This window comes from Alternaria ventricosa (genome assembly GCF_023758065.1).
Source record: "Alternaria ventricosa strain BMP 2768 chromosome Unknown scaffold_6, whole genome shotgun sequence".
Taxonomy (NCBI): Eukaryota; Fungi; Ascomycota; class Dothideomycetes; order Pleosporales; family Pleosporaceae; genus Alternaria; species Alternaria ventricosa.
Window position 1 is genome coordinate 1,735,717 of NW_026055686.1, and position 25,778 is coordinate 1,761,494.

At 52.6% G+C, this 25,778-nt stretch overlaps 8 protein-coding genes across 8 annotated transcripts; 3 read left to right on the forward strand and 5 right to left on the reverse strand.

Annotated features, from left to right (window-relative positions):
- Positions 1 to 994: 994 nt before the first annotated feature.
- J4E93_004676 (uncharacterized protein) lies at positions 995 to 1,696 on the forward strand (the record flags this gene model as incomplete). Its single annotated transcript, XM_049342603.1, has 1 exon — positions 995 to 1,696. The coding sequence occupies one exon, from the start codon at positions 995 to 997 to the stop codon at positions 1,694 to 1,696; it is 702 nt and encodes a 233-aa protein (XP_049200755.1).
- Positions 1,697 to 2,388: 692 nt separating this feature from the next.
- On the reverse strand, positions 2,389 to 4,982 carry J4E93_004677 (uncharacterized protein; the record flags this gene model as incomplete). Its single annotated transcript, XM_049342604.1, has 3 exons — positions 2,389 to 3,899; positions 3,946 to 4,647; positions 4,697 to 4,982. 3 exons carry the CDS (start codon positions 4,980 to 4,982, stop codon positions 2,389 to 2,391), a joined length of 2,499 nt encoding a protein of 832 aa, XP_049200756.1.
- A 3,216-nt stretch (positions 4,983 to 8,198) lies between these two features.
- Positions 8,199 to 10,721, reverse strand: J4E93_004678 (uncharacterized protein; the record flags this gene model as incomplete). The annotated part of the gene is made up of 1 exon (XM_049342605.1): positions 8,199 to 10,721. The coding sequence occupies one exon, from the start codon at positions 10,719 to 10,721 to the stop codon at positions 8,199 to 8,201; it is 2,523 nt and encodes an 840-aa protein (XP_049200757.1).
- Positions 10,722 to 10,989: 268 nt separating this feature from the next.
- J4E93_004679 (uncharacterized protein) lies at positions 10,990 to 11,640 on the forward strand (the record flags this gene model as incomplete). Its single annotated transcript, XM_049342606.1, has 2 exons — positions 10,990 to 11,032; positions 11,084 to 11,640. 2 exons carry the CDS (start codon positions 10,990 to 10,992, stop codon positions 11,638 to 11,640), a joined length of 600 nt encoding a protein of 199 aa, XP_049200758.1.
- A 138-nt stretch (positions 11,641 to 11,778) lies between these two features.
- J4E93_004680 (uncharacterized protein) lies at positions 11,779 to 14,444 on the reverse strand (the record flags this gene model as incomplete). Its single annotated transcript, XM_049342607.1, has 5 exons — positions 11,779 to 12,337; positions 12,392 to 13,174; positions 13,221 to 13,336; positions 13,386 to 13,664; positions 13,713 to 14,444. The coding sequence occupies 5 exons, from the start codon at positions 14,442 to 14,444 to the stop codon at positions 11,779 to 11,781; spliced, it is 2,469 nt and encodes an 822-aa protein (XP_049200759.1).
- A 440-nt stretch (positions 14,445 to 14,884) lies between these two features.
- Positions 14,885 to 16,165, reverse strand: J4E93_004681 (uncharacterized protein; the record flags this gene model as incomplete). The annotated part of the gene is made up of 4 exons (XM_049342608.1): positions 14,885 to 15,567; positions 15,616 to 15,868; positions 15,918 to 15,942; positions 15,996 to 16,165. 4 exons carry the CDS (start codon positions 16,163 to 16,165, stop codon positions 14,885 to 14,887), a joined length of 1,131 nt encoding a protein of 376 aa, XP_049200760.1.
- A 1,363-nt stretch (positions 16,166 to 17,528) lies between these two features.
- On the forward strand, positions 17,529 to 18,349 carry J4E93_004682 (uncharacterized protein; the record flags this gene model as incomplete). Its single annotated transcript, XM_049342609.1, has 2 exons — positions 17,529 to 17,749; positions 17,803 to 18,349. 2 exons carry the CDS (start codon positions 17,529 to 17,531, stop codon positions 18,347 to 18,349), a joined length of 768 nt encoding a protein of 255 aa, XP_049200761.1.
- A 5,535-nt stretch (positions 18,350 to 23,884) lies between these two features.
- J4E93_004683 (uncharacterized protein) lies at positions 23,885 to 24,787 on the reverse strand (the record flags this gene model as incomplete). Its single annotated transcript, XM_049342610.1, has 2 exons — positions 23,885 to 24,432; positions 24,484 to 24,787. The coding sequence occupies 2 exons, from the start codon at positions 24,785 to 24,787 to the stop codon at positions 23,885 to 23,887; spliced, it is 852 nt and encodes a 283-aa protein (XP_049200762.1).
- Between the last annotated feature and the right edge of the window lie 991 nt (positions 24,788 to 25,778).

Sequence of the window (25,778 nt, forward strand, 5' to 3'; positions counted from 1 at the left end):
ATCAACAGAAAGACTAGACTTATGCTACAAGTCTGGGAGAGTGGTGTAGGTGGTGGGAGGTATGGAGAGGGACCAGGGCATAGAGATTTTCCTTTGAGCAAGGCTTTTATCATTTAGATCGGAAATCTAAGATATGTACACTTACTTTATTCTCGGTCTCAGTCGAATACCATATGACATATTTCGCTTCATGTGACACTTCAACTTTGTTATCATTCCTTAGCTTCGAGTACCTGCACTTTCAGTAGACAAAGAGCGCATTGTGCAACCAGAGTCTTAGGCGCCCTGGAACCGCTATTAGAACTGGCAGGAGAGAGCATCGCGGATAGCATGGCTGGCTGACGGAAGGTGACAGGACCTGATGGGGTCAATGTCCTCGGGCTGTCATCAAAGTGGCTGCCTTGCTGCCTGACTGCAACCCGAGGAGTCGGCACAAGAGAACCGTCTTGTTTGAACTCAGTGCAGGATTTTCAATAGGCAGACATTACTAAAGAGCATCAAACAATAGGTGGGAGCAAAAACACAATAGCAGTGAACTTGGTTGGACGTCGAAGGTTCCATTGGTTTTGGCCAATGACAATTGACTCTGAGCAGGAAAACGTCCACGGATGGCTTGGCGGCGCACAGACCTTCCGACTTTATAGACAATCCCATCTGCTCAGTCTTGCTTGATTAGTCTCTTCCACTTCTAACACACAACCAACATACTCCAATGAACATGAACGATCAACCAAGAGGTGGACGAGGACGTGGTCGCGGTCGAGGGCGCGGGAACTGGAGTGTCTCATTTACACCACAAAACCATGACGACGATCAGATGATGGTCGATGGCGAGTCCTCTCGTGGAAGAGGCAGAGGACGAGGACGGGCACGAGGATTCAGGGGAAGCCAAAACCACTTCCAGCACGACAACCGCACAGACAATCGCTCACGAGAGCCGGCGATCGACAAAGAAACCCTGGAAAGACTTAAGGCAAATCCATCATATCCGCTGATGGAAGGCTTCCTGGGACGACGCTACGATGCAACCAACAAGCTGTTGAACTTGTCAACTATTGCCGGCGACCAAGAAATTCTCCAATCCGGCATGTTCGCATCGGAAGGCGCGCAGAAGAAGTTCTTTCCCGCCCTCATGATTGTTTGCGACGCCATTCTTGAGACGCAAGAAGCGAAAGAAGCAGCAATCCACAGCGTCACACTAGCCGGCAACAACCTCCAAAACACACACGCCGTCTACCAACTCTGCAACCACTTCCGCCACATCCAAAACCTGGATCTAAGCAACAACGCTTTCGCAACGCTGGACGCCTTAAAGCCATGGAAAGGCCGCTTCAGAAACGTCGAACACCTCATCGTCGACCCGTTTCCCAACCCGAACTGGCAAGACGAAATCGTCTCGTGGTTCCCCAAACTCAAAATCTTGAATGGCAATCAGGTCCGTCCTGACGCGCCGGCAAACAACAACGCAGCAAACGCACAGCAAATACCGGCTGCTACCACACCAACACCCACACCTGCAATCGTCGACCCGGAGCAGCAGAGGAAGGAAGAGATGATTCTCTACGTTCAGCGCGAAACGAATCTTAAACGCGACTACGCTATCCAGTGCCTGGAAGCTGGACAGTGGAATATCGAGCAAGCTGGCGCCCTTTTCGCACAGAGTCGCGAGTCTCTGCCAGCTGAAGCGTACAACTAGACATTGATCGTTTGCGAGCTCACAGAGATGAGGGTTTGCATAAGAGAAGAGGAAAAAGACTTCGATGTCACATGTACGACATCAGGCATGGATCAACGAAGAGCAAGGAACCAGTGTTGCTGCTACCTTTCCAACATCACAACTCAGGCAGCACATTTTTGGAAACATGGACGTCTGCGCAAAGAGAGCGGGACTTTCAAGCAGGCGCGGACATCTTGAGGGCAGCATGTGGCTATCATCACGAGGAGCAGGACTTTTCTTTCACTGTATGGGGCGAGGCAAAAATGTTTCTGGACAGAGCATAGCATGGCGTTGATATTTTGTATTTGGGGCATGACGCGGTACATATACCCACGCGAAGGAAAGCAGGAGCAGAAGCACGAAAATGGATTAAACAGAATGAAAACAATTATCAAGGACACAATGACTGCCCAGACCCCACCTTTGCCATCGTGATCAATCTGAAAAGGAAGGAGTGGTCGCCCGACGAACCATCTCATGTCAGCTACCAGCAAGACCCACATCGCACGCTCACGTCATCACACATGCAGATCGTAAGACTAGTCTTTGAACAGGGAAAGCAACACTCAAGGCAAACAGCCGAGCGCAAGTAGATATCATCTCTACATAGTATGTACTGAAAGAAAAAACGAGTCCTTATTACCACAACGCAGAGGCCACAAACACCCTGCTTAGTGACTCTTCCTCTGCGCATTAGCCAACGCACTGTTAAGCGCAGCCGTAACATCCACATGGAACAGCGGCCTGTTCAGCCCTTGAACAACCGCTATCCTACCCCTATGTCTAGCATCTGACGTATCGGCATGTCCATACGCCTTGCTGTGCTCCAGCTGCTTGGTGATACTACCCGTCTCGGAGCTATCGCCCGAGTCGGGATGCGCAGCCTCAATGTCGCGACTTCGTACTTGCGATAATGTGCGTTGTGCGAGGAGGTTCTCGCGTGCTTCTGCCTCTGCGGCGGCGGAGTCTGAGCCGCCGATTTCGGCGACGCTGAAGATCGGTTTCCAGCGGTGGGTGATGCCGCTATCGGGCATTTCAGGAGTGTAGTAGCCGAAGCCGGCGGCGGCGAGCGAGCGCTTTGTCCAACGGTTGTTGATGTTGCAGAAGTGCCAGTCGACGGTGTCTGGGGCCGCGTACTTGTCGAGCTGGTTTCTTACGTCAATCAAATTTTGAATTGAAGTAAGATCGACATTGTTAACTGAGGAGAAATCGAGGATGATAGCCTTGAGCGTGGGTCGGTCGTCGGTAATTTGGGTATCCTTGCCACGGCGAGGGCCAGGGTCGTTCCATGGGCGGTCTCCCGGTCTGTTGTAGGTCGCTTGGTTTGTACGGCGCGTCTTCGCGAAGATGATGTCGGTGAGCTGGTCGAGGTAGTGGTTTGCGTTGGGGTAATTGAAGCCTTCGCTGAATCGGTAGATGAATATACCTGGGTAAGGGTCTTCCAGCTGAATGCTTGGGTTGGATCCGTCTTTGTGATCAATGGGTAGGAAGACTTCACGAACAGAGTGCTCTCCCTCCGAGGGCTTTTGCCGAACACCAGGCGGCGACATCTTGTCTTCTTCGGTTGGGTCCAGCAGATGATCGCCAATGACGGAGTGGATCTTGGCCCTACCCATGAAGCGGCCCTTGGCCTTGAAGAGGCGAAAAGCAAACATGCCTGCGGAAACTGATACCGTGACGAAGATGCCATTCTCAATGCTGGAGAAGACGGTAACGAGAACACCAACGAAGAAGATGATAACCTCAAGCGGCGAGATCCTCCAGAATTGGTATACAGTGTTTGGCGGGGTAATCAAGTCCAGCACTGCGTGGATAATGACTGCCGATAGCGCAGCGTTGGGAATGTACCAAAACATAGCTGGGAGTGCGTAGATGGCGAGTAGCACTACGGCAGCCGTGATGACACCTGCAAAAGGCGTGCGCACACCAGCCTTTGACTTGATGGCAGTACGGGAGAAAGAACCAGTCGCGGGGTATGCTCCTAGGAAGGGGCCGAGGCAGTTGGAGACACCAATCGCTACGAGTTCTTGCGATGGGTTGATAACGTAGTTGTTCACTCGTCCGAAAGACTTCGCGATGGAGATGTGCTCGATGAGGAGGACGATGACTGTCGATGGGAGTTCGGTCGCGAAGGACTTGATGATGGGGATCGTAATCTTGGGCACGCGCGCGTGTTGGAAGCCTGGAAATGTAAGTAATGAGTTTGACAAATTCAGGAAGCATCTTACCTCGTGGAACAGTTCCAAGGGTTTTGATAATCGGCTTGGTTCCGTTGGCCCTGTGCTCTCGGTTTGCCAGGTAGCTGAATAGAATATACAGCAAAATGACGAACACCGTTCGCAGAGTGTTGATGAAGAAAAACAGCTTGGCGCGGGTGGGGAAGCGCTTTGCTAGCTGACCGCAGGTAAACCGGATCGCATATAGGAGGAACAGGCAGGTCAGGCCGAATGATGCGTTGAGATCGGTTCGTCCAAGGTATTTCAGCGAGTTGATGACCACTTTGTATGTGGGGTCCCTAGTCGAGAATCCCGTGATGCCCATCATGGCAGGGAACTGTCCAGCAGCGATACTGAGGGCAGAGCCGGTCATGAATGCCGAGATAGCAGGCAATGAGATGAGGTCCACAATCCAACCCATGCGGACAAGCCCCAAGAAGAGAACGATCGATCCGGCAATGATCGCTAAGGCGGACGCGATCATGTCTCGTGAGATGTCTTGGCCAGCAAGTTTCTCTTCCGCAGACAGCACGACACCGCCCGTGACTGTGGATAGAACGGCAACGGGTCCAATGGTGATATCCTTCGAGGTAGCGAAGAACCAGTAAATGAGTACACCCATGAAGGAAGAGTACAGTCCGAATTCGACAGGAAGCTCAGCGAGCTTCGCATAGGCCATACCCTGAGGGACTACAACAGCGCCCACAGTTATACCTGATGAATGTTAATAGCCATACAATACTGCTGTTAGGGTGTAACATACCAGCAACAAGATCTCCGATCAACCATTGTACGTTGTATCGGCCTATCCAGGAAAGGAACGGAAACAGGCTGGAGCAGTACTCTCTCAGCTCGTGACCACTGGGAAGAGTGTCCTTGATCCATTCTTTCGCGGTAGGTTCTTCCTCAACATAGGTGTCTGCGGAGTCGATGGTGAAGACGCTTTCGCCTCGAGTTACGCGTTCCGAGCCAGTTTCATTCCGGTAGTGCAAGTCGATGCCTAACACCTTTGCTAGGCCTTCGCCGACTTTACTGGCTGTAGAAGCCATTGTTGCGATGAGAGGTCTCCAACGCGCTCGAACGAAGATGCACTGGATCAGCACTGGAATGCCACGTGCCTGAAATCCAGTACTAAGTTTGACAAGACCGAATAAGCCTTAGAAGCAACGACAAGAGCTGACGGACGTCCGAAAGCTTATCTATGCGGTCCACCGAACGGGCGGGTGTGAACAAGCACAGCGCAAGCAATTGGTGGCTTGGAGTGAATCGCACGCGGTCTCTCTGGGACGAATGACGGTGGTGCTGTGCCGGTCTGGGCTGCAGGATCGGCCTGTGAGCTTCGAAGTCAAGGTAGCTTGGGAAGCTTGAGTGCCCTGGATGTGGGAAGGACCGAAGCCTTTACGACGCGTCGGGATTGCTTGATATGACGAGAAATTGCGTGATCGCTTCCGTTACTGGATCGGAATTGGTGTTGACGTACGCTAATAGTCTACGCGCAGTCGGGGGAGTGTCGAGGCAATAAGGCCACTGCTATGACAGAGAGGATGAGATGGGTAGGAAGTATTTCCAAGCAAAGCCCGAGTGAAGGGATCTGACAAGTGACATAATGCCTGATATGCCGATCAGATCTAAGTGATTATCTAGCGACCGTGACGCTTTTCGCCGCGGTGTCGGCAACAATCTGATGCCAAATGGGTCGAGCTTGCAAGGGTGTGCGGGTGCGGCGACAGGGATGATGCGCGAAGGATGTGATGGTCTCTGACGGTTCGCACTAGTGTCCAATAGAGATCCAAGGCCCGAATTGCGTGCTCGGGAGGAAAGATGTCGACTTCAGTGTGCGAGTCCGCCAAGTGAGCTTGGAAAACGGTTGAGGTGTGGCACAATTGGCACACCAAATCCTTCCGAGTAATCGTAATTGTATTCCCAGCTGACGTGCGGCTACATCATGTGTATGTCTTGAGCAACCACGCTGAGCACAGTAGCTAGCCTGACGCATACCTACAGTGTGTGCGACAAATTAACTCTGCGTCAAAAGATCCTCCAATGGTAAGAGGCGGCATTTTCAGAACTCCGAGGCTCTTGGTTGAGCGCAGTCGTGATGTCGCGAAATAGCATCTGACGTCATGCTCTGGGGAAAGCCGGCTGTGCGGGTACGTTGAGACGGCACTTGGATCCTCGACGGGAACTTGCATCCAATCCAGGGCAATTCTCTCAGCCTACCACGATAAGCCCGTGATAGAACCGGCGCTGTTTGTCGTGAAAAAGATGTCTGTGGGTGCAATTAAGGTTCTTTGCAGGATGCCAGCCCGCACGTGGGGAAAACTGGTCCTTACTAAGCGAGCAGCCGCCACTTAAATATGGGGTGTACGTTCTTTTAGGAAGGCTGGACACAAGAAGTGCATACCGCTGTTGTCCATGCTCAAAACTCAGCAAAACACAGTTGATGGGTTTTCACGATAGCTCTGCTCTAGATTTCCATGAGTGGGCGGCGAGCTATGCCGCTCTGATTGAGATGCACACCTCAAAGATATGGATGCGTTACTCCAAGAGGTGCTGCGACCACATCAAGCTAGTCTCGCGCGTTCGGCGTCAGCGCTTTCCGACTTCCTTCTTGGCTGACCCTCAGTCCTACGTACTCGGTTTCCACCACTTGCCCACCTCAATTACTTTCCGCGACACGATGCCTCCACCCAAAAGGCCCAGGACTGAGTCGTTAAGTCGGGTCAACCCGCCTGTCCGATCTAGGCCGATGTCGTCATGCCGTATGCCGAGAGATGTGCCCGCTCGAAACCCACTGCCGTATGAATCTACGGTGCATAACGTCTATCACAAGAGATAGTTCCTGGCGATCCATTTAAGAGTTTTCAGGGTCTCCCCACACTCATGCAATGAAGACACTAGACAGTTGTGTTTGTTCATCTTCTACTAGCCTGCAGTCTACGACACAGCATACCTAAAGAAGTGAAAGATTTGATATTATTATAGCATGTCAAGGTACCTGCGGCGAAGCGATTTGGTTATTTAATCTACAAGCCTCATATCCTTGAATAACCAGACTCTGTACTCAAAGGTGTCCAGATCATCATACTACACGAACCAAAAGCTTGACTTGGCAAATAACAATCACACGACTCTCGTCTCCAACTCCATTTCCCGTCCTGAAACAACTTCGTCCTACCAACGCTCATCTCTAACCCGCAGACTTAATCCCACCATCTTCTCTACTAGGGCCCTCCTATCACCGGCACCTCAACACGTAGACCATCACCCTCGTCCGTGCGCTCATCAATAACTTTCTCAAGGCCATTAAGACTATGCCGACATTTGAGCAAAAACACTGCTGCCGACCTGGTACGCCTAGGAGTATGGTAATAATCCACCTTTATCAGTCGGATAATACGAATAGCGTTGCGTTGTCGATGTGAGAGAATCCCAAGGAAATGTTGGAAGCTGCGGCTGTGGTGCGCCTGAAAACAGTTCAACTTGAAGGGTAGAAGCTCTGTCTCGGAGCGCAATTGTCGCGAAGTGGCTGTGAGCGCGAGGAAGTGGTGTGGTCTGGTCCATATACCGTTGTTGTGGGAGGACAGCTGGAAGTGATGATGGCCGGCCGTGGGATAGCCCCAGGGAAGACTTTCTGTACAGATTTCATGGTCGCCTAGTACGTAGGCGTATATCTGATTGCGAAGCTCTGCTGGAAGGCGGAGGAGTGGGGATTCGCGTTGGTTTCGGAGGGTTCTGGTGATGTCAGTTTGGGTTGGTGAGGTGACGGGCGTGTACTCGAAAACATACATTGGTTCGCACGTGGATGCGGCGGCCTCGGACTTTGTTTGGACGTAGGCCATGGTTATGGTGTGAGGTGATATATAACTTGAGAGTGTGCGGTTCAACAGAGTGAGCAGTGAGCGGACGACGCAGGCTTACGAGGTAAACATAGCGGTAACCCGATTGAGTAGCGGCGCTGGTTCAAGAACGTGTGCATTGTGATTCCAGTAAATGTGTGACTGTGCGCTCAGGGACTAACGTCAAAGTGATACCAACGCGAATTTGCAACCAACGAGGTTCCCTGATTTGAATCGCTTCTCTTGCCAGTGTGTCGTGAGAGAGTGCGTCAAAGTGATTCCATTTTGTAATCGGATATACGTCGACTTCACGAAGCCATAGCAATGCTCGATACCAGCTTATTGCCGCAACAAAACAATCGACTCGTCAACGCCATAACAGATGCATTGCAACTCCACCGACCTAGTCCTCCACAACAAAACCACCTATCTACCACTCTTCCTCGCCTTCTTCGCCCGATCATAAGCATTCTTCTCCCTCCCCTCCTCACCCTGAATCTCCGCCACAAGCCTCCTATACTTCGTCTCATACGCCTTATCCTTCTCCTTCTTCTCCTTGAGCGTCTCTCTCGCAATGAAATTGGCATCCTTGCGCAGCTCCCTGAGCGCACCTTTCCTCTCGCGCTTGTACTCCTTCTGCAGCTTCTTGGCTTCCGAGCGCTCCTTGTCTGGGTCGTAGTGGCGGTTGGGATCGAAGGACTCTTCGAATTTGGGAATGCTGGATTTGATGGGGAGGGGGCGGTGGTGGTGCAGGAGGAGTGGTCGCCGTTTTGAGCGCGCGAGGGAGAGGCGCGCGAGGAGGTTTTGGTGGGTGGAGGTTTGGTTTGCGGATTTGAGGGGGGCGAGCAGTGGGGTGAAGATCTCGATGAAGGCGGTTGAGGCGCTCCAGAGTTCGGCGGCTGTGATGACGTTCTTGCTGTGGGCGGACAGGAGAGTGGGTGTGGCGTGCTCTGATTTGAGGGACAGTCCGGTGTAGCGGATGAACTCGGGGATGTGTCGCTTTGATAGCCTTTGGTATTGCAGACACAGCGCACCGATGAATGCACCGGTTGCAACATCTTTAGTGGAAGCAGGTGAGGTAAGTCCCATCCAGCGAGCCATGAGAGTGATGGCGGGAGTGACGACTTGGTGGAAGTGGTCAGAGGTGGGGAAGATGGAGCCAATGGCTGCAAGTAGAGCCAGATCGCCCGGAGTTGGGTCATTCGATACCTGAAGCTGCTTCAAGTGTTGTCGGATTTTGGTAGCAATCTGGACTGGGTATGACCGTGTCATGGAGTGAATATGACGGATGATGGCTTCGATGACAGCTAGCGACGCAGCTGGTGTCTGGTTCGATAGGTAGGAGACGTGATCAACGAGTGCGCATGCAAAGTCAGCAAGTTTGTGCTTGTTGTCTTGGTGCAGTCCGGCGTGATAGAGCGCACGTATTCTCTGAATGACCGTAGAGGTATCGTTGGGAGCAACGTCCTTGAAAACCTTCAGCAGCTCTTCGTGAGACCGCGGACACGCGTATGTGAAGGCCAGTTTTGACGAAGGCTCGGCAGCGAGAGTAAGCACGCCGTTCACAGCCTTGGGCTGCTCTTTTCGCTCTGGCATGACGTGCTTCAAAAAGTCTGCATCCTCTTCGTCCATGGCCATGGTGTCGTCGATCGCAGAGCCAGCATCAGACTCATCTTCAGACATGTCTGCTTCTGAGTCGGTAGCTACGAGATCGTCGTCCATGATGAAATCGTCTTCATCATCAACGCCTTCTGGTCTCAGTTGGCCCGGTAATTTCAGTCCGAATTCGGCAGCATCATCGGCAAGGTCATCTTCGTCTTCATCCTCATCCTCCTCTGGCTCCTCGGCACCGTTCTTGCGTGGCTCTTCGTCATCGCTGACTGGCTCTCCTCGCATCCTCTTCAACCGCTTCTGCTCGAGCTCCTTCAAGCGGTCGGCCTCCTCCTTGGCCTTCTCCTCTTCCGTCTTTGTTCGCTCCGTTGGCTTCGCTCGCTCATCTTGCATCAGCAGGCGCACGCGCTTATCGTATTCTCTGTCCTTGTCTTGTTGTGTGGTTCCAGCGAGGAGCGCAGCGCGGTCGGCGTTCATGCCAAATTCGTTGAGTTGGGGGTCTTTTGGCTTCTCGGGCTCGGGCTTCTTGTTGATGTGTCCTCGCAGGACAGACAGTACGTCGTTGAGGTCCTTGTCGAGTTCGTCGCGCAGCTCATCGTCGTCCTCTTTTTGTGCCTGACGCTCGTATTTGTGCTGCTTTGACTTGGCCACGACTTCCTTCATGACCTCTGCCTTGCTCTTCTTCCGCTCTGGCTGATCTGCAGCCGCTTCGCCGTCCACCTCGCCATCTTCATCGTCATCGTCTCTCCGCCTCTTCTTCTTCAAGAAGCCATCTTCGCCGTCGCTTGAGCCAGCAATGCTAGCCGCGTCGTAGTCTTCCTCTCCAATCTCGTCGTCAAAACGAAGAGACTGTCCGCCGTGGGTGAGCTCCACCTCGTCGGCATCGTCCTCGAGGTCAAACACATTGCCACCTCTCTTGCGCTGTTGTTCTCTCTCGAAGCGCGCCATCTCACGGTCCTCCAAGCTCATTGTCGGGTCATCTTCGCCTATCCGCCTATCTAGGATGCCTCCGACTTTATTCTTGCGATGCATCTCCGGAAGCAGCGACTTCCTCCGTGCCTCTTCGCCCGCGCTCTTCGTAACGCCAGGCCGGCCGAGGATCTTCTTGGGGGCATTCTCAGCCTGCGCAGAGACGTACTCATGCTTGTGGGGGCGCGCAAGGTGCTTGAACTCGAAGGGATTGAAGGATTCGCGAATCGAGGCGAGCGCAGAGGCTTTCCGTTCGTGGTGGTCGGCGTTCTTGGATTGCGACTTCTTCTGCTTCTTCGACTTTTGCGGGCCGGTGATGCCCTGTTCGCGCAGGGAGGCCTTTAGCCGCTTCAGCTGGGAGGGCGGCATCGTTGCGGGTATCTAGTAGCCCGGGAACCTTCCGATGGAGAATTCGGCGTTGAGAGGCTCGTGGGCGACACGAGATGGTCGATCTGAAATTATTTCGAGAGCCAAAACTTCGGGCATGGTGATCCCGGTCTAGCGCCACCTGTGAGCCGCGCCCCACTTTCACACGCGACGAGCGCCATGACTGCCCGCGCGCAACTGAGTCCACGACCGCATCATACTTCCAGCCTCGCCGCCATAGGCCTCACGTCATGACCAACTATTCTTCGCCATGGCATCCAGTATCCCCGACCACTGGCTCTGGCTTGGCCTCGGTACAACTCCCTCCTCCACCAACCTATCAGCCCCACTAACCCATCTCCCAGGCGTCTTCACCTTCATAGCCGTCAAGCAAGTCTCCCACGGCCTCAACCACATCCGCACCCTCACCGAGATCCGAGACCCCCAGAACATCCCCCAACAGCGCCGCGCTATCCCCTCCGGACCACCCACACACCAAGAAGATGCCATTAAGACAAGCTCCCTCTTGACACTGGCGACGAGTCACAACAACGATATCCGCGCCTCCGCTACCAAGATCCTATGTACACGCTTCTACGCCTCTAAGTCTGCCAAGGACCTGCTTATCAAAGACCTGTACTGTGCAGACGGAGAAGTACTGCATCGCGCCCAGTTGGCGTTCAACTTGTTGGGTGACATGGGTGTCTGGAGGGATGATGCGTTTTTACCCAACAACAGGTTCAGATGGGATGTCGTTCAGCCTGGAATGGGGAGTGGCTCGCAGAGGGATGTAAGGAGGAGACGGAGAGAGGCTATGGTGATAAGCGATGGTGAAGGGCTGATCGGAAGTGACGATGTTTACATGAGGGAACCTGATAGAGAAGACGAACATGATGATGGGGAGTCATTGTTTGTGTCTTAAGAAACCAAGTTATGGATATGGTGTGGAATACGGATTTTGATACCCATCGATGTTAGAATACATCTTCTTTTCATGTTGTTATATTACTGCCTCGAGTCTCTATCGACATACAATAGCGGGCGCCTCTTCTAAGCCTGTCTATCGTCCATCTTCACTCCGTCCAAACCCTCTAAAACCTCCGACATCTCTTCTAAAGAACTTGCCAATGTTCTTCAGATTACTCTCCAGGTTTGCGCCTCCATCAGCACCTCCAGCCTGCTGCTGCTGGCCCGGCGCAGGACTACCGAATCGATCAACACCATCTCTCGCTGCATTGACGAGCATGTTGCCCAGACCTGTTGCATCGAACCTGCCTCCACCAAGACTTGGTGTGCCCATCGTACCCATTACACTTCCCGCCGCACTACCAACGCTACCTCCCGTCTGGATTTGCAGTGGAGTAAGGAAAGGCGAGTTCTGCACCAGGTTTTCATGGTTGGGCGATGCGCGGAAGGCAGAGAAGAGGTCGAGGAGCTGGGTTTGCTCAGCCTTGCGGATGCCCTTGAGATCCATAATCTTCTTGAAGTTGGTGTCCGATTTGTCGGCAATGTGGATGAGGTAGGCTTGTACGAGGGCCTCTGGTGGCGAGGGGCGGACTTGGAGTGTTTTGAGGAGAGGGTCGATCTTAGACATTGATTGGTTTACGCGTTTGATGAAGCTAATGAGCGGATTAGCCGTACGTTACGCCGAACAGGAGGGACTCAGAACATACCTTGCTGGTGGTGCTGTACCAGGCTCCTCATTGAGCGTGGGTAGCTCTGTGAAGCCTTTCTTCAGCACGTACGAATCGAGCAGCATCTGCTCCGCACCAACTTCTGAGATCGGCTTGCACTGCACTATGTTCGCAATATAGGTGGAAGCCATCAAGTCGACAAGATTGTCGCTAAAAGCTCGCGCATACTGCTGTTTGTGAAGATACTTCAGGATTTCTCCAGATCTCTCCTTGACGTTACGCAGAAGCTCTCCCACGTACGTACTTTGGTCGCCGACGCTCTCGAGCTTTGCCCAGGGCGTGTTTCGCATCTCTCTCCAGCTAGGTTCGCACGCAATTTCCACTTTCCGGACAAGCATTCGAACTGTCGCACTAGCGATACCCATGAAGGCGTCGGCCTGGCTCTGCAAATCGACCTTTTCCTTGAACTCTTCGTCTATGCGACCTCTTATTTTCTCTTCCAGTTGGTTGCAGGTCATATAACAATAGTCTGCAGTGTTGAGAATGAGGATGGCGTCTTCGACAGATGGTCCTTGTGCTCCTGCCTTCTCACTAAGGAAGCAGTACAGCACTTGCTGGCCGTACTGGTCCAAGTACTTGGCAAAGGTCATGGACAATTCCTGTAGCCGCGTTCCAGTCGAGAGTTTGGCGCACTGCGCCAAGGTCATACGATAGAATTGGAACAACTCTGTCGACGAGGGTATCACAGCTTGATGCGAGAAATCCTCTTCTGGATTGCGCAGGGGTTGTTGCCGGTACTTTGGCATTAGATTGGCAAGTTGCCTACAAAGTCAGCTTTGTTCTCGACAGGTACACGTGTTCAACCTACTTGTCTTGAGACTCCACCCAGAGGCTCATGTAGGGTTCAAAAGCCTCGGAGATGGCCTGACTAAAGCCATGCGGCCGATCGTCCTTAGAGGCGACTGTGTCCAAAGAAGAACGGGACTGCGGGGAATGAGTACGTATTACAATGTGATGGACTGTCTTCACGAACCTCGTTGGAGAACCGCCTTTCCAAGCTGTGTTCGAAGTCCAGCGTCTCCTGTAAGCACGAAAGGAGTAGTTCGACGTCCAGGCTCTGCCCGTCGCCTCTCCGTACAGCCTTTTGTAATATAGACTTGAAGTCTTCGCGGGTTCCTTCGCAGAACGAGTTGGCCAGCATCTCGTTTACTCTCCAGTAGGCTGGAAAGATGGAAGTGTGTTCGACATCATATGTTTTCATCATGCGGTTGAACCAGCTGTATCTTCGCCCGATATTGTCCAAGGATCCAGCCTGTTGTTGTTAGCATCGTGTTACCGTGAAGGAGTGCAAGTGTCCCACCTCATCGTTGCCCCGGAAGACCTGACGGTACTCGCGAAGCTGCGTATTGCAGTACCAGTTGATAAGCCGTGTACGAGCGTGCTCTCCGAGCGCGTCAATGACCAGACATGCTTCCGCCAGCATTCCTTTTCGTTGGGCGGTTTCGCCCTTGGCGAATGTTACTTCGAAGTCCTCGCAGACCTGCTCCAGCAATTCGCCCTGCACATCTGCCACGTTGCGACTCAGCGTTGCGATCTGGTCTATCGAGCGATAGCTCTTGAAGTGTGCCACGAGCTGTATCACAGCCTGTAGAAGCTGTGCGCATTCCCGATATTGCCGCGACTTGCTGAGGCTCCGTAGTTGTTCGTATGCCGTCGTCAGCATCTGAAGGCGCTTCAACGCTGTCATGGAGAGCGTCAGGTTCTTCTTGGTGCTATCCAAGCGCTTTATGTCTGCAGTCATCTCGGTGATGGTCTGCTCCGTCTGCATGGCCCGCTCTCGGACGCTCTCGATCTTCTTGAAGAGGTCAGCCAGCTCTGCCTTCGCGGCCTGGATGCGCTGCACGCTGTCGGCATCGGCAGTGGACTGTGAGGCGACAACGCCTGCGATGTCTTCGTCGAGGTCATGCTGGTAACTGCGGAGGGCGTCCGACGTGGCAGATACGGACGAGAGGGCGGCGGGGTGGGAAAAGATGGCGTTCAGGTGATCGATGGGGTCGTATGAAGCTGCATTGAGCGTCAGTGCGGAATCCATGCTTGTGGGTGTTACTGGGACTGCGTACTAGATTCCAGCGAGGTGGAGGGCGCAGGCATGTGGTTCGGCGGGCGTCCGCGTCAATGGCATGCGCTCGCGGTACACGGTTGCAGTCGTCGCAGCGGCAAGAAAGGCACGGCCAGGGTGCAAATTAAGACAAGAGGTATCCTATCTATCTAGGACGCAGTACGCACGATTCGGTATTATTGGCAATTGCCTGACGTCCCCCATGCTTCACAAGCCAATATCCCACGCGTCCTCAATCAGGGTCCCGTACTCCGAGGTCCGAGCTCATCGCGCTAGAGCACCCTGACGTGTGGTAACATCGCCTTTGAACGTATACAGAGTACAAACACAACACTCATACACACAAGAGTTCATGAATACATTTGAATACCACTTAATCTTGAAATGCAGGGCTTACTACTACGACCCAGGTACTATTGCGGGAAGAGACCCAGAAATCCGTTGTACACTAAACTGCGGTCTTTCTGTGTGAGCGAGCTTGCATCCCCTGTACCGGTCCAATAGAAGAGTCCACCTAGTCCGTTTTGACGCACGTAGTTGGCCTTCATCCTGACTGTGTGCGGGGTATCGTATGTGACTAGACCTCCGTCACCACCAATGCAGTAGGCTGCGCCCAACTGCTCATCAACGTGCTCTTCCGCACCCGGGCGTGGTAGATCTCGGTACTCGAATGTGCCCTCCTCTCCTGCCTGCCCAGAGAACGAGTGGCCAATACCACGGGTTCCGGTGAAACTGCGGCCATATGCTGGCACACCCATGACAATCTTGTGTCTTGGGACACCTTGCTGCATCATGTACGAGACAGCTGAATGGCAGGATATTGCGGCCTCGGGACTGTGCGGAATGTGTGGTGTGAATAGTTGAGCCTGATGTCCGCACTTGCTGACCCACGGTCCGGAGTAGTCGTAAGCCATAAGGTTGATCATGTCCAGATAGTGCGAAGCATGTGCCAGGTTGATGTGTTGAAGGGCCCATTCACCCGCTGGAAGTGCCGAAGAGAGTGTGTACTGAGGGGCTGGCAAGTACTGACGAAGTATAGCCAGAAGAGCGATGTAATCCTGACCTTGACTGGCATCTGAAGGATGCTCCCAGTCGACTATTGCCTGATTAGTAGAGGCTCTTCAACTTGATTTGGGGAACTGACTATCGATTCCATCGATTCCGAACTGCTGTACCAGTGCCAGTGACGACTGAGCGAAACGCTCACGGCATGCAGGGTCTCGAGCTACACCAGCAAAAGGCTCACTGCCTTTTCCGCCTCCACCGACAGACAGTACAACCCGTAGTCTGGTGTACTTTCGCTTCAATAGAGCAAAGGAGTTCAGGCAACCCTTCGTTGCAGGAATGTCGTCAGTGCCGGGAACCTCGATTTGAGCATCAGCCCATTCATCGCTCAGCTACAACGCGAGTCAGTCGGTGAGACTTCTGTACATCTGACATAATTACGTAGACAGTTCCATCATCTTTCACCCTGTGACCGTATTAGCCCTATCACCCAGTAACTCTATCCAGCACTTAGCGTACCAGGCAAACGCATAGAAGACGTGCGAGATGACATCGTAGTTCAGCGACACGGGTGGCTGGTCGCGATAGATGCGCCAGTTAGGATAGTAGACTCCGTTCCAGTACATGGCTTGCAGCGGTGTAGAGAAAGTGGTGTCGTGACCAGGCGGGTTGAAGTAGTGTCGGCTCATTTTCGGTCGTCGTCAGCTACGGCCTAGCTTGCTGCACGTCAGAACACCCTGCAGGTATAGGCGGGTACCCGGACTCTGAAGGATCAAAGTTGGACGGATATCGGAAGCTCTTTTTCGTCTTGGGGTTCGAGGTTTAGTCTTGGTAACGAAAATGTATAGGTAAGTAAGCAGTTCAGAGCCGTGTGTGTGTGTATTCGATTGTACCTGTAGATGTGAGGTTATTAGACAAAAGAAGATAAAGAAACGGGTCGAGATTGTTCAAGGTGATTCGGGAGCACTTCTTGCTTGTATATGAATACCAATGCAACGCAATCAATAGTGGCACCAGAGACTATCGGTGATGCAATGTTTATGATGATCGCCTTGAGACCAACGGACCGCGCAATCATCCTAGAAAAGACGAAGGCTTCCATGCAGGCCCTGCTGTAGTGGCTTTACTACAGATTAGACGGTGAGGCCCAGTCTGGCAACTGATGGGCTACAAATAGACACTAAACTGCCCTCTCAAGGATCCATGATCGCGTGAAGCAGGCCTGTGTCGCGTACGAGGTTGCAATTTTCTCAATATTCCGACCTCGTAATGTGGGCCTAGTGCTTCAAGAGTAGAACGATGACTTCCACCACAAAACGGTTCAGCTCTACCCACATCAACGGAAGTGCAAGGACTTAGTGATGCGAAACTGGGTATCGAAGCAGTCAACTTTGAGCCGAGGACAATTCCTCAAATCGTTGCGGAACACAGACGGAATATTGACTGCTGATTACACGACCAGGAACGGCTTTCCGGATCCTTGTGGGGAGAGGGCATGACGCAAGCGGCTAGAAGAATAGTAGCCAAGGAGCATCAAACGCCGTGTTGCATGAATGGTGACCAAGTGCAGGGACGACCCCGCACGGAATCAAAACCTGGAAACGATCATGGCTGCCTGCGAACGCGTTCATGAGAACGCACAGATCCTGCAAAGCGTATCGACGGGCCGAGGGGAGCAAAGTGAGTATCGTGAAGCGTCGTATGCGTGGGGTCTCAGGTCGCACGATCGGTTCGACGGCACGTAGGAAACGCACAAGTAGTGGGCAGATCAGGGTAAGTCAAAGACCGAGCGGGATGTAACCGCCATGTAATACGCATCCGGTAAGTTGCAGATGCAGATGTGGATGCGGGAGTACGGTGATCGCCGTCGGGCCGGAACAATGAAGCTCACTTAGCGTGCACGTGATTCCGCGTCCTCCGCTCTTTCCAAGCTTGGAGGTTGGTGATCGCGCGGGCTACAGCGACGTCACAGCAGCAACGCCGCACCCCAACTCTATCCTTTGCGCCTGTCGCATCCTACTCACCCACATGAGGTAGTCAGAGCGCGCCACGATGACTGAAGTTATGAACCCCGTACCAACGCCCGCGCCTGAACCGAAGCCGATAGAAGCTCAGCAGCCACAATATACATTCAAGTTCAGCGAGTTTCTTCGGCGCGAATATCGCTTTGGCCTCAGTCCCGACCGTCCAGTATGCAAGGCGTATCTTCAGGGCCACTGCCCTGATGGGAACAGGTGTCCAAACAAACACAACGTCTCGTCATCCTACAATAAGTATGCGTCCTTGCAATGGAGCATCTATGCACTCATAGACTAACAAATCCTAGTCTCGTATGCAAACATTGGCTGCGTGGCCTATGTAAAAAGGGCGAAACATGCGAGTTCCTTCACGAGTACAACCTACGACGAATGCCCGAGTGCTCCTACTACGCCCGAACCCAGACGTGCTCTAACGGTGACGACTGTCTCTACCTCCACATCGACCCCGAAGCCAAGCGCCCATCATGCCCACATTACGACCGAGGCTTCTGTCCACTAGGGCCATACTGCGCACTCAAACACAACAAGAAGGAGAAACTGTGTCCTTTCTACCTCTGCGGATTCTGTCCCGAAGGAAAGGGCTGCAAGTACGGTGCACACCCACGGTTCCCCACTGAACTCAAGAAGCCTGAGGTGCGCGTGGAGAAGAGCCCCGAGGAGCTCGAGGCTGAGCGGATAGAGCGCGAGCGCGAGATGATGAGGAGAGAAGAGGAGGACCGCGAGCGCGACGAGAGAAACGGCCATCAAGGCGGTCGCGGTTTTAGGGGCAACTGGGATCGCAAGAAGCGCGGAGGCCGGAGGGGCAGGGGCGGCAGGGGACGAGGAGAATACTGATCGGCTTTCTGCTGGCTCAATGGAGCTTCACAATGCTATAAAGCACCTTGCGTTCGGGCGGTGGCCGCCCATCGCGCCCGGCGCATATCGGACACAGGCCGGGAAGTTTGATATGGAAAGGATAGTGATACCCCCCGAGGCTTGATCGTGGTATCAAGCGCTGAGCACCAGAGGGCCTAGCTCGGATGGTTGTCAGTGATGCCGGTCTACCATCTGAGTAGGGTCTCGGAAAGAAGGTGTAAGTGGACAATCGCGCGATACTAGTCCAACAGAAAACCACTGTCGGACCGAAATCTTCGACCCAAAGAAGAGGGTACGGCATACAGTATTACTATTACATTCTTTCAAGTCACATCTACTTTTGATAGGTACTAGATGATTATTTTCGACCGAGATAACCTCTAGAAACGATCTCGAGAACGCTTCAATGATGACCTACTACCAGCTCCAGAGGAAATCGCCCCACATCTCATCCCATCTCTCAACGACTACAGCTGCTTCGGATCGAGCCATTTTGTTCCTCTCCTGCACCGATGTGCTTAGGCTCCTGTTTTCCGCAGTTTTTAGTATTACTCACACTTCTCACTCACTTTGTCTCCTTTGGGCATCTCTTCTGCACCGTCTGGAACTGCAAGGCTTTCATCAAGTCGTCATGCGACTGCTGAGGTGCACGGCGCACACTGAGCATCACGTTTTGACCACGTGGTATGGCTCTGAACAAACTGGATCGAGCATTGAGTACCCAATCCGTAGGCGGAATTAGAAAGAGAAGGTCGGCAAGCACAACCGTAGCTTGGATGCGCGCACAGGCGTTTGGTCTGTTTAGGTCATTCTCTAGGCAGAGAAGTAACGGCCCGGTCTACTAATTATTTCGCAAATCTCGTGTTTTTGCGCATACTGGGTTTCCAGACGGCGTTAGCCTGTGCTTTGGGGGCCATAGGCGAAACTTCTTGTTGGGAGCCTGTCTTCTCCAACATGTCTGTCGCAAACGTATCATGCTTCATAATAACCCCCGGACAAGAGTGGTATGCAAGCCAAGGTGAAGTCTCCTGGATGCTGCAGGCGGAGGACTCCGAGCACTGGCCTTGTGGCGTCAGGACGATCCCTACAGAGTACCGTGAGCCAGTGCATTAGCCTCACGGTAAACATGTCCACACAACATGTGGAGATGAACAACTAGCACCTGCCCTGACCAATAATCCAGCATGCGTAGCGCCGATCTTTCCAAAATGGTTCATGGCATTTTGGTGCGCGCGTTGTTGCCTTCACTCGAGTAGTCTCTAACGGCGGCCGTTGAAGAACGTGATCCGGAGCTGAGTTCAACAGACCTCGCTGCGGGCCAGATTCTACTTATGTCTTCGAATACTGTTGACCTATTGGCTAGATAAAACAGCGACGACATGCGACCAGGCACCGATGCCGGATACCAACGTGCCGCTCACCGGGCGATGACGCCGCCCTGTCGAGGGTGGCCTCAACACGCACCACTGCTTGGCTCAGCCTCCAAGAATCCTTCTCTACACGCGGGTCTGACTATGTTCCTTTTTCCCTTGACCGACGTGCTTTGTTTCTCCCAGTCTCCATACCCACGAAGCTCACACGCCAAAACCACAGTAAGTTTGTGTTCAGGTCGAGCATCCATGCTTGCCAGTCTAACTACCTCCTTCGTTAATAGCTCACTCAGGGTTTAGCTCCTCACTCTCCAGTATAATTGCAGGCTAATTCAATGAACGATTGAAGAAAACCCACCCGTCGAAAGCGCCAATACCGAGCCCGCTTCAGTCTATCCGACCGCCCCTCTGCCTACCCAGAGGAACTTGTGGCTCTTGACATACGAACAAGCGAGCTTTCCACCAATCGTACAGGAATGAACCAGCATTTCCTCTGGGGTTACCCGCTCGCCTTCTCGCACTGTCGCTACCGCTGAAGCGATCCCGCAAACACCCAACTGTTTTGTGAAGGCATGAGGAGATTCATCTGGACGCATTCATCACATACTACGTACAGAGATGCGCACAACCGATCTCTTGTTTAAGATATATGTGAGCCATAATACTCGAGTGCTGTAAGAAGACTGACGCAGCCTTCCACCGCCGTCGCTATGGGCTTTCCAGAACCAGGCCCACGAGGTCACAGCAAGAGGGACGCACGAAGACACAATATACACACACTGACATATGTTGCAACATTGGATAGCCTTGTGGCTTTAAATGTGGCTTACTCACAAAAGAAATGTCTAGGGCCATCTTTCTCCAACCGTGGAAAGCCCTCGACGCTAGGTGCATCACACTCCCGACTGCAAGCGTACCAATTGCAGCCGCATACCACCCTCCCATTCGTCTTACCCACGTCAAGCTTTGCAGCTTCCGTCTGTCGACCCTGCTTTCACTACAACCTGCGGGGAATGCTTAGTTCAACCGCACACCAGTTGGATGCCAAGTCGCGCGGATGCTCACTGCGACACTGAGATGAGAGCGAGCATACAGGCGAGTGGAAACTCAGGTGGTGCTGTGTTGTAACTGAATGAGAAATGTTCTGGATCATCCTTGTAGATAGCAGGAACGGGTGTGGGGTGCAAGGCCCAGCATGGTCGCGGCTGCTCGCTGCCCATTCTGGTTCCACAGCCAGCATGCGCATTATAGGCTTGGACACATTCCACAGCTCCTACTGCCTGGCAACTTCTTACTTGCGAAGGGATATATCAGAAATGTTTATAGTAAACTGTCATACTGAAGTGCTTGGACTGCGATAATGCTCCAAACATCACTGGATGTTGAATCTTTGGTGAACGTCTTGCACGCGGTCTATACTTGCCTAGGTAGATAGCGTGTATGAGAGATTCCCAACTATACCATAGCCAAGCTCTCTAATGAGTATTTTCGCAAGATTTAATCGCCTTGGATAATATAGCCGGCGTCTTTAAATCTATCGGCGAGATCGCAGCATGCGGCGAGTGGCCAGACTGCGCACCCTATGCAGTAATCCGCTCACCATCGCGTTCCCTGTTAGCAGCTGTCAATCTTGGACAATTGAAGCACATATGAAGTATAATAGATCAATCCAGCAAGGTCGGAATAGCGATAGTTTCATCGTGTCGCGCGGATCTTGCCCGCCTCGCCGACGTCCCTCATCCTTGGCGTACAGTGCCAGTGCGTTCTGATCTCCCAACGGTTCGACTCTGACCCGTCCGAGCTCTTACTTCCCCTAGAAACCCATTACCAACTGCTGCTCTTTATTTGCGATGTCTTTTCAGCATCATTTTTGCACTAAACACTCCTTCTCAGCACGCTTGTTCATCCACGGGGCCACATACCTACATTCTGCAGTGTCTGCGATGGCTGTGAATGCCTCCGGGTCCATTCTCATCGCGTTAAAGCAACAGAAAAAACGGATACCATGGTAGGCAGCAGCGTCTTCATGGCAGAGGCTCTATGCGCTCCCAAGGTCTTGTCCAAAGGGGCTTCCGAGTCTTTGGGCGGGCGATTGTCCCTTCTTGTAGCTACCACCTCCTTCCCCATTTCCCTGCTCTGCTACTCAACAAAAGCTAACAGATCCTTTAGACACACGGCCAGAGCCTCCGAAACCACCATCCTCACGCAGACTAGCAGCACTTGCTCCACCGAACGTTAAGCGACCCTCTCCACAACGCGAAAGCACCTGCTTCTTCCGGTACGGCCTGAAATCAACTTACAAGGACTCCACATACACACATCATGCGAGACGTCGCATAGCACGGTTGCGACGCTATTCCTAGCTTGGCGACTGGGTTAGACGCGCGATGGGGGCATGTTAGCCAGGTACATAGTGGCATAATCGATGGATCATTCGTGACAGGATACAACAGGTCCACTCATTAGCCTTGGGGGCATCTAAAGACCTTCTTCATATGTTTTGAAAGCCACGCTGCGCACTGTTGACATTGAGAGCGGTGACGCTGAAGGACATGGAAGACGATACTGCACATAGATGCGAGGAACATTGGCTTAGCAATGATGCTAGAGATGTGACCACAAATGTTAGAACTCTGCCGCGGCAAGATTTGCGAGTCGAGAGGCAGCGGATGGACTCTGGCAACGAGTTTCTTATGGCAATGACCACGAACTTTTCCCATTATGTGTTACTGCAAATTCTGGTAATATACCAGGAAGGCTCTATATTATAGCTGCCCATGTAATTTGTACACTTCATTTCGATGCCCATCACGTACCATGCCCTTATGGCGGTTGAAGACCAGACACACAATTGACGCATATGGCCCCAGACGCAGCTCGTGTGTATAAGGAATGAGCCGCAGAGATTCTCAATATCCTTTAACTTCCTCTGCACAATATTGGTGACTCTAAGTAGTGCATGCTATGTGTGTGTGTGCGTCCAAGTAACTTTTGGCGAAAAAGAAGAGGAGGGACGCGTCGCAAAACTCCGCCGATGGCGAGACCGCTGATGGAGATGACTGAAGTGATCAAGAGGCCGCGCGGGGCGTTCCATTGCTTGTGGGAGCAGCTTCTTCGTTGCACTTCGCGTTACCGTCGCCGGTCTTGCCCTGCGTGTCGTTGTGGGTGGTCTGGTCCTCGCTCACGCGCGGAGCTAGAGGAGATTGTTTCTCTATGATGCGGTCAGTTCTTTCTCCGCATTGCTCATAGTCATTAGAACCATACTGGCTTCCCTGATTGTCCACTTCAAGATCACAGGTTTTCTACGCGCCATGATGCTCGGAGATCGAGAGGGGAACGCGTCCGGTTACGTCCTGAGGAGATTGTGCGTGCCTGCGAGAGCAAAGGACTTGACTTGAACAAGCCTGCGAGGTGACCTCTTGAGAATGTTGAGAGTGTCAGAGCCGTATAATTTGTGAATTTGTGAGCGTGGGTGGGCCTGTAAGCGACTTGTGGCGGAGGTTTATCGGACACGGATTGAGAGTCCAGGCAAATAATAGGAGCCAGCCTCGCGCACCAGCTTGATAGCAGAATAGGTAAGCTCACAATGCGTGCACCGAGAATAATACCCTCTCGGCATCATGCTTCATGCACCGTGAACGAAGTTACCCAGGTGTATTTGAATGGCCAAAGGATTAACCCATTTCATATTCAGAACAGCGACGACGAGTCGTCCCCAGTCATCTCCAAACGACGACGAAGATTCGGCCATGGTAACGCTGCGTCGAAACAACTTTAGAGTTGCTACCTTTTGCATCGATAAACGGGCTGACAAAAAATGTTATATTCATAGTGACATACGTGATCCGTCGTGATTACTTTGGTGTAGAATCTTGACGCTTTCGAAAGATAGCTGGTGGTGTTGTGACTCTCCATCCAGGTGTATGACTCGTGGTGTCGTTAAGTGTATGGCGTTCCGTATCGGTCTTAGTTCCAATAAGCGGTGAAAGAAAACAGGCGTGCAGCGCCGTCGTGTTACAACCAGAACGTCACAACTCACCCATCGGACTATCCGTCATTCGAATTACCCACGAAAAACACCATTGCTTGGAAGTATCTATCATGATGTAAGTATACGTGGCTGGGAGCGAGATTGTGTGTTTGCTTACGCGATGACCAGGATGAACGAAGGCTTTGCGCTGGATCCCATTAACTGTGCTGATGCTGCAAAGAGCAGACAGAACAACGGCATGATGACAAGCCTTTGCGACTGTTCTCTGACGACAGTGAAGGTAGCAATAGGGGCGACCAGAATCAGTGTGGCTGATACATAAACAAACGCCTCAGCGACGGCTTCTATGGTCCTGTCGTTGATCCTCCGGCTGTCAACGTTGTTGCCCTCATTCACACGCCGTCGTTTGAATGTTGGCAGCTGCAACAAAAGTTTCCTAGGAGGCACAACGATATAGTCGACCAGTGGATTCAGGAGCCATTCGCATATGAAACGCGCCATCGGCGAGAGGTTTTCGTCATCCACCGTGGCCACGTTCGGTGGTACAGAATCACCTTCCTGGCCATACATCGCAGCTAATTCTCCATTTGCCCCGCGCCTACCAGGCTCTTCAACACGACTCTTGATGCGAAACAGATCCATGGAAGCTTTCCTCGGCGGCGTGGACGAACTCATCTGCCGAGAAGCCTGGGCGAAGCGTTCTTGAAATTGTATTAGCTGCCACGGATGCTGATAATATGTGATATACTCACCAAGAAGTAGCAGAGAGCTGACTAGATCCATCATTACCCTTTTATAATCAGCTTCGTGGGCAGCGGATTGCCCAGGCTGTATGTTCTCCTGCCGGTAGCAGTCGACGGCCCTTTTACATCGGTGGACTTCGCTTTGTACGTAGTAAAGAGCTAGCGCAAAGTTTTCGGGGAAGGTCTCGTAGATCGCAGCTTGTGGGTACGTGGCGATCGTCTCGAAGAGCTCGCTGTGGTCGTGTAAGGCCTTGACGCGTTCCTTGACCGAAGGTCCACCACTACCGTGGGAGGAGCTGCCCTGGGCTGACATTGCGATATACTAGAACTGTTTGGAAAAGTGTAAAGTATTTGAAAGAACTCTAAAGGATAGTTACTATCCTCCAGGAGCCTTCGGTGGTATAAGTACGGTTCGCTGACAGCCGACTCGTCTATCAGAGGAGATATGGCACCGCAACGATGACTACCGACCTGTCGCCACCCCTCACTCCTCAAGAGCCTCATGCTGAGCTGTCAGGCAGATATGCGACACCAGAATGCCGCGCCGAAGCGCAGAGTATGCATGAGTTGGCCTTCGAGAGATCGAATCATTGCCCCATGTCTCACCATCCACTACACCGCTTGAGGCCATCTCTGGGACCACAACAATCGGACGCAAGCAATTCCTCACCGGAAATGGGACTGTAAACGTCACGATAGGCTCGACCACGAGCTCAGGGAACGACGCGGTTGCACATGGGTCGACAGCCACATGTATGATCCACGCGCGATCAAGGGCTATAGCAAGCGCTGTATTCCGGCGCCTTGGGAGGCTATGCTGATGCGTTAAAAGAGTCGACCGGGGTCGTGGGATGGTGTGTGGGCATGCATGCTGAGGGAACATCCTCTGGAAGTTGATCGTTACACGCTATGATGGCTGGCTCGACCCGTGCCGGGAGCTCCGTGCGGAATGGTTTACAGTCGTAAGGATATCGTCAAAGATGGGTGTTGATGCTATAGGGAAGCAGCGCTGAAGCTCTTGACTTTAGTGCTCCTGCTAGTTGGCAAGCGAACCTTGGGGCCGAAGACCGCCAAACCTCGACAACCCCGCCGTCGAGAGTCACCATCTACGCTCTCAAATCGGCAATCTAGAACCGCTGTTACTTCGGGAGCGGCTCACAGAGAGTGCGCGAATGAAAGTGAGGCAACAAGCACAGGTCATTCCGGATTGCTGCGCAACAGAGTCCCGAGGTCTTCCAACAGCGACAAAATGGCCCCGGATCGACATTTCATGTATGCCGCTGGCGCGCTTTCGCGGTATCAAA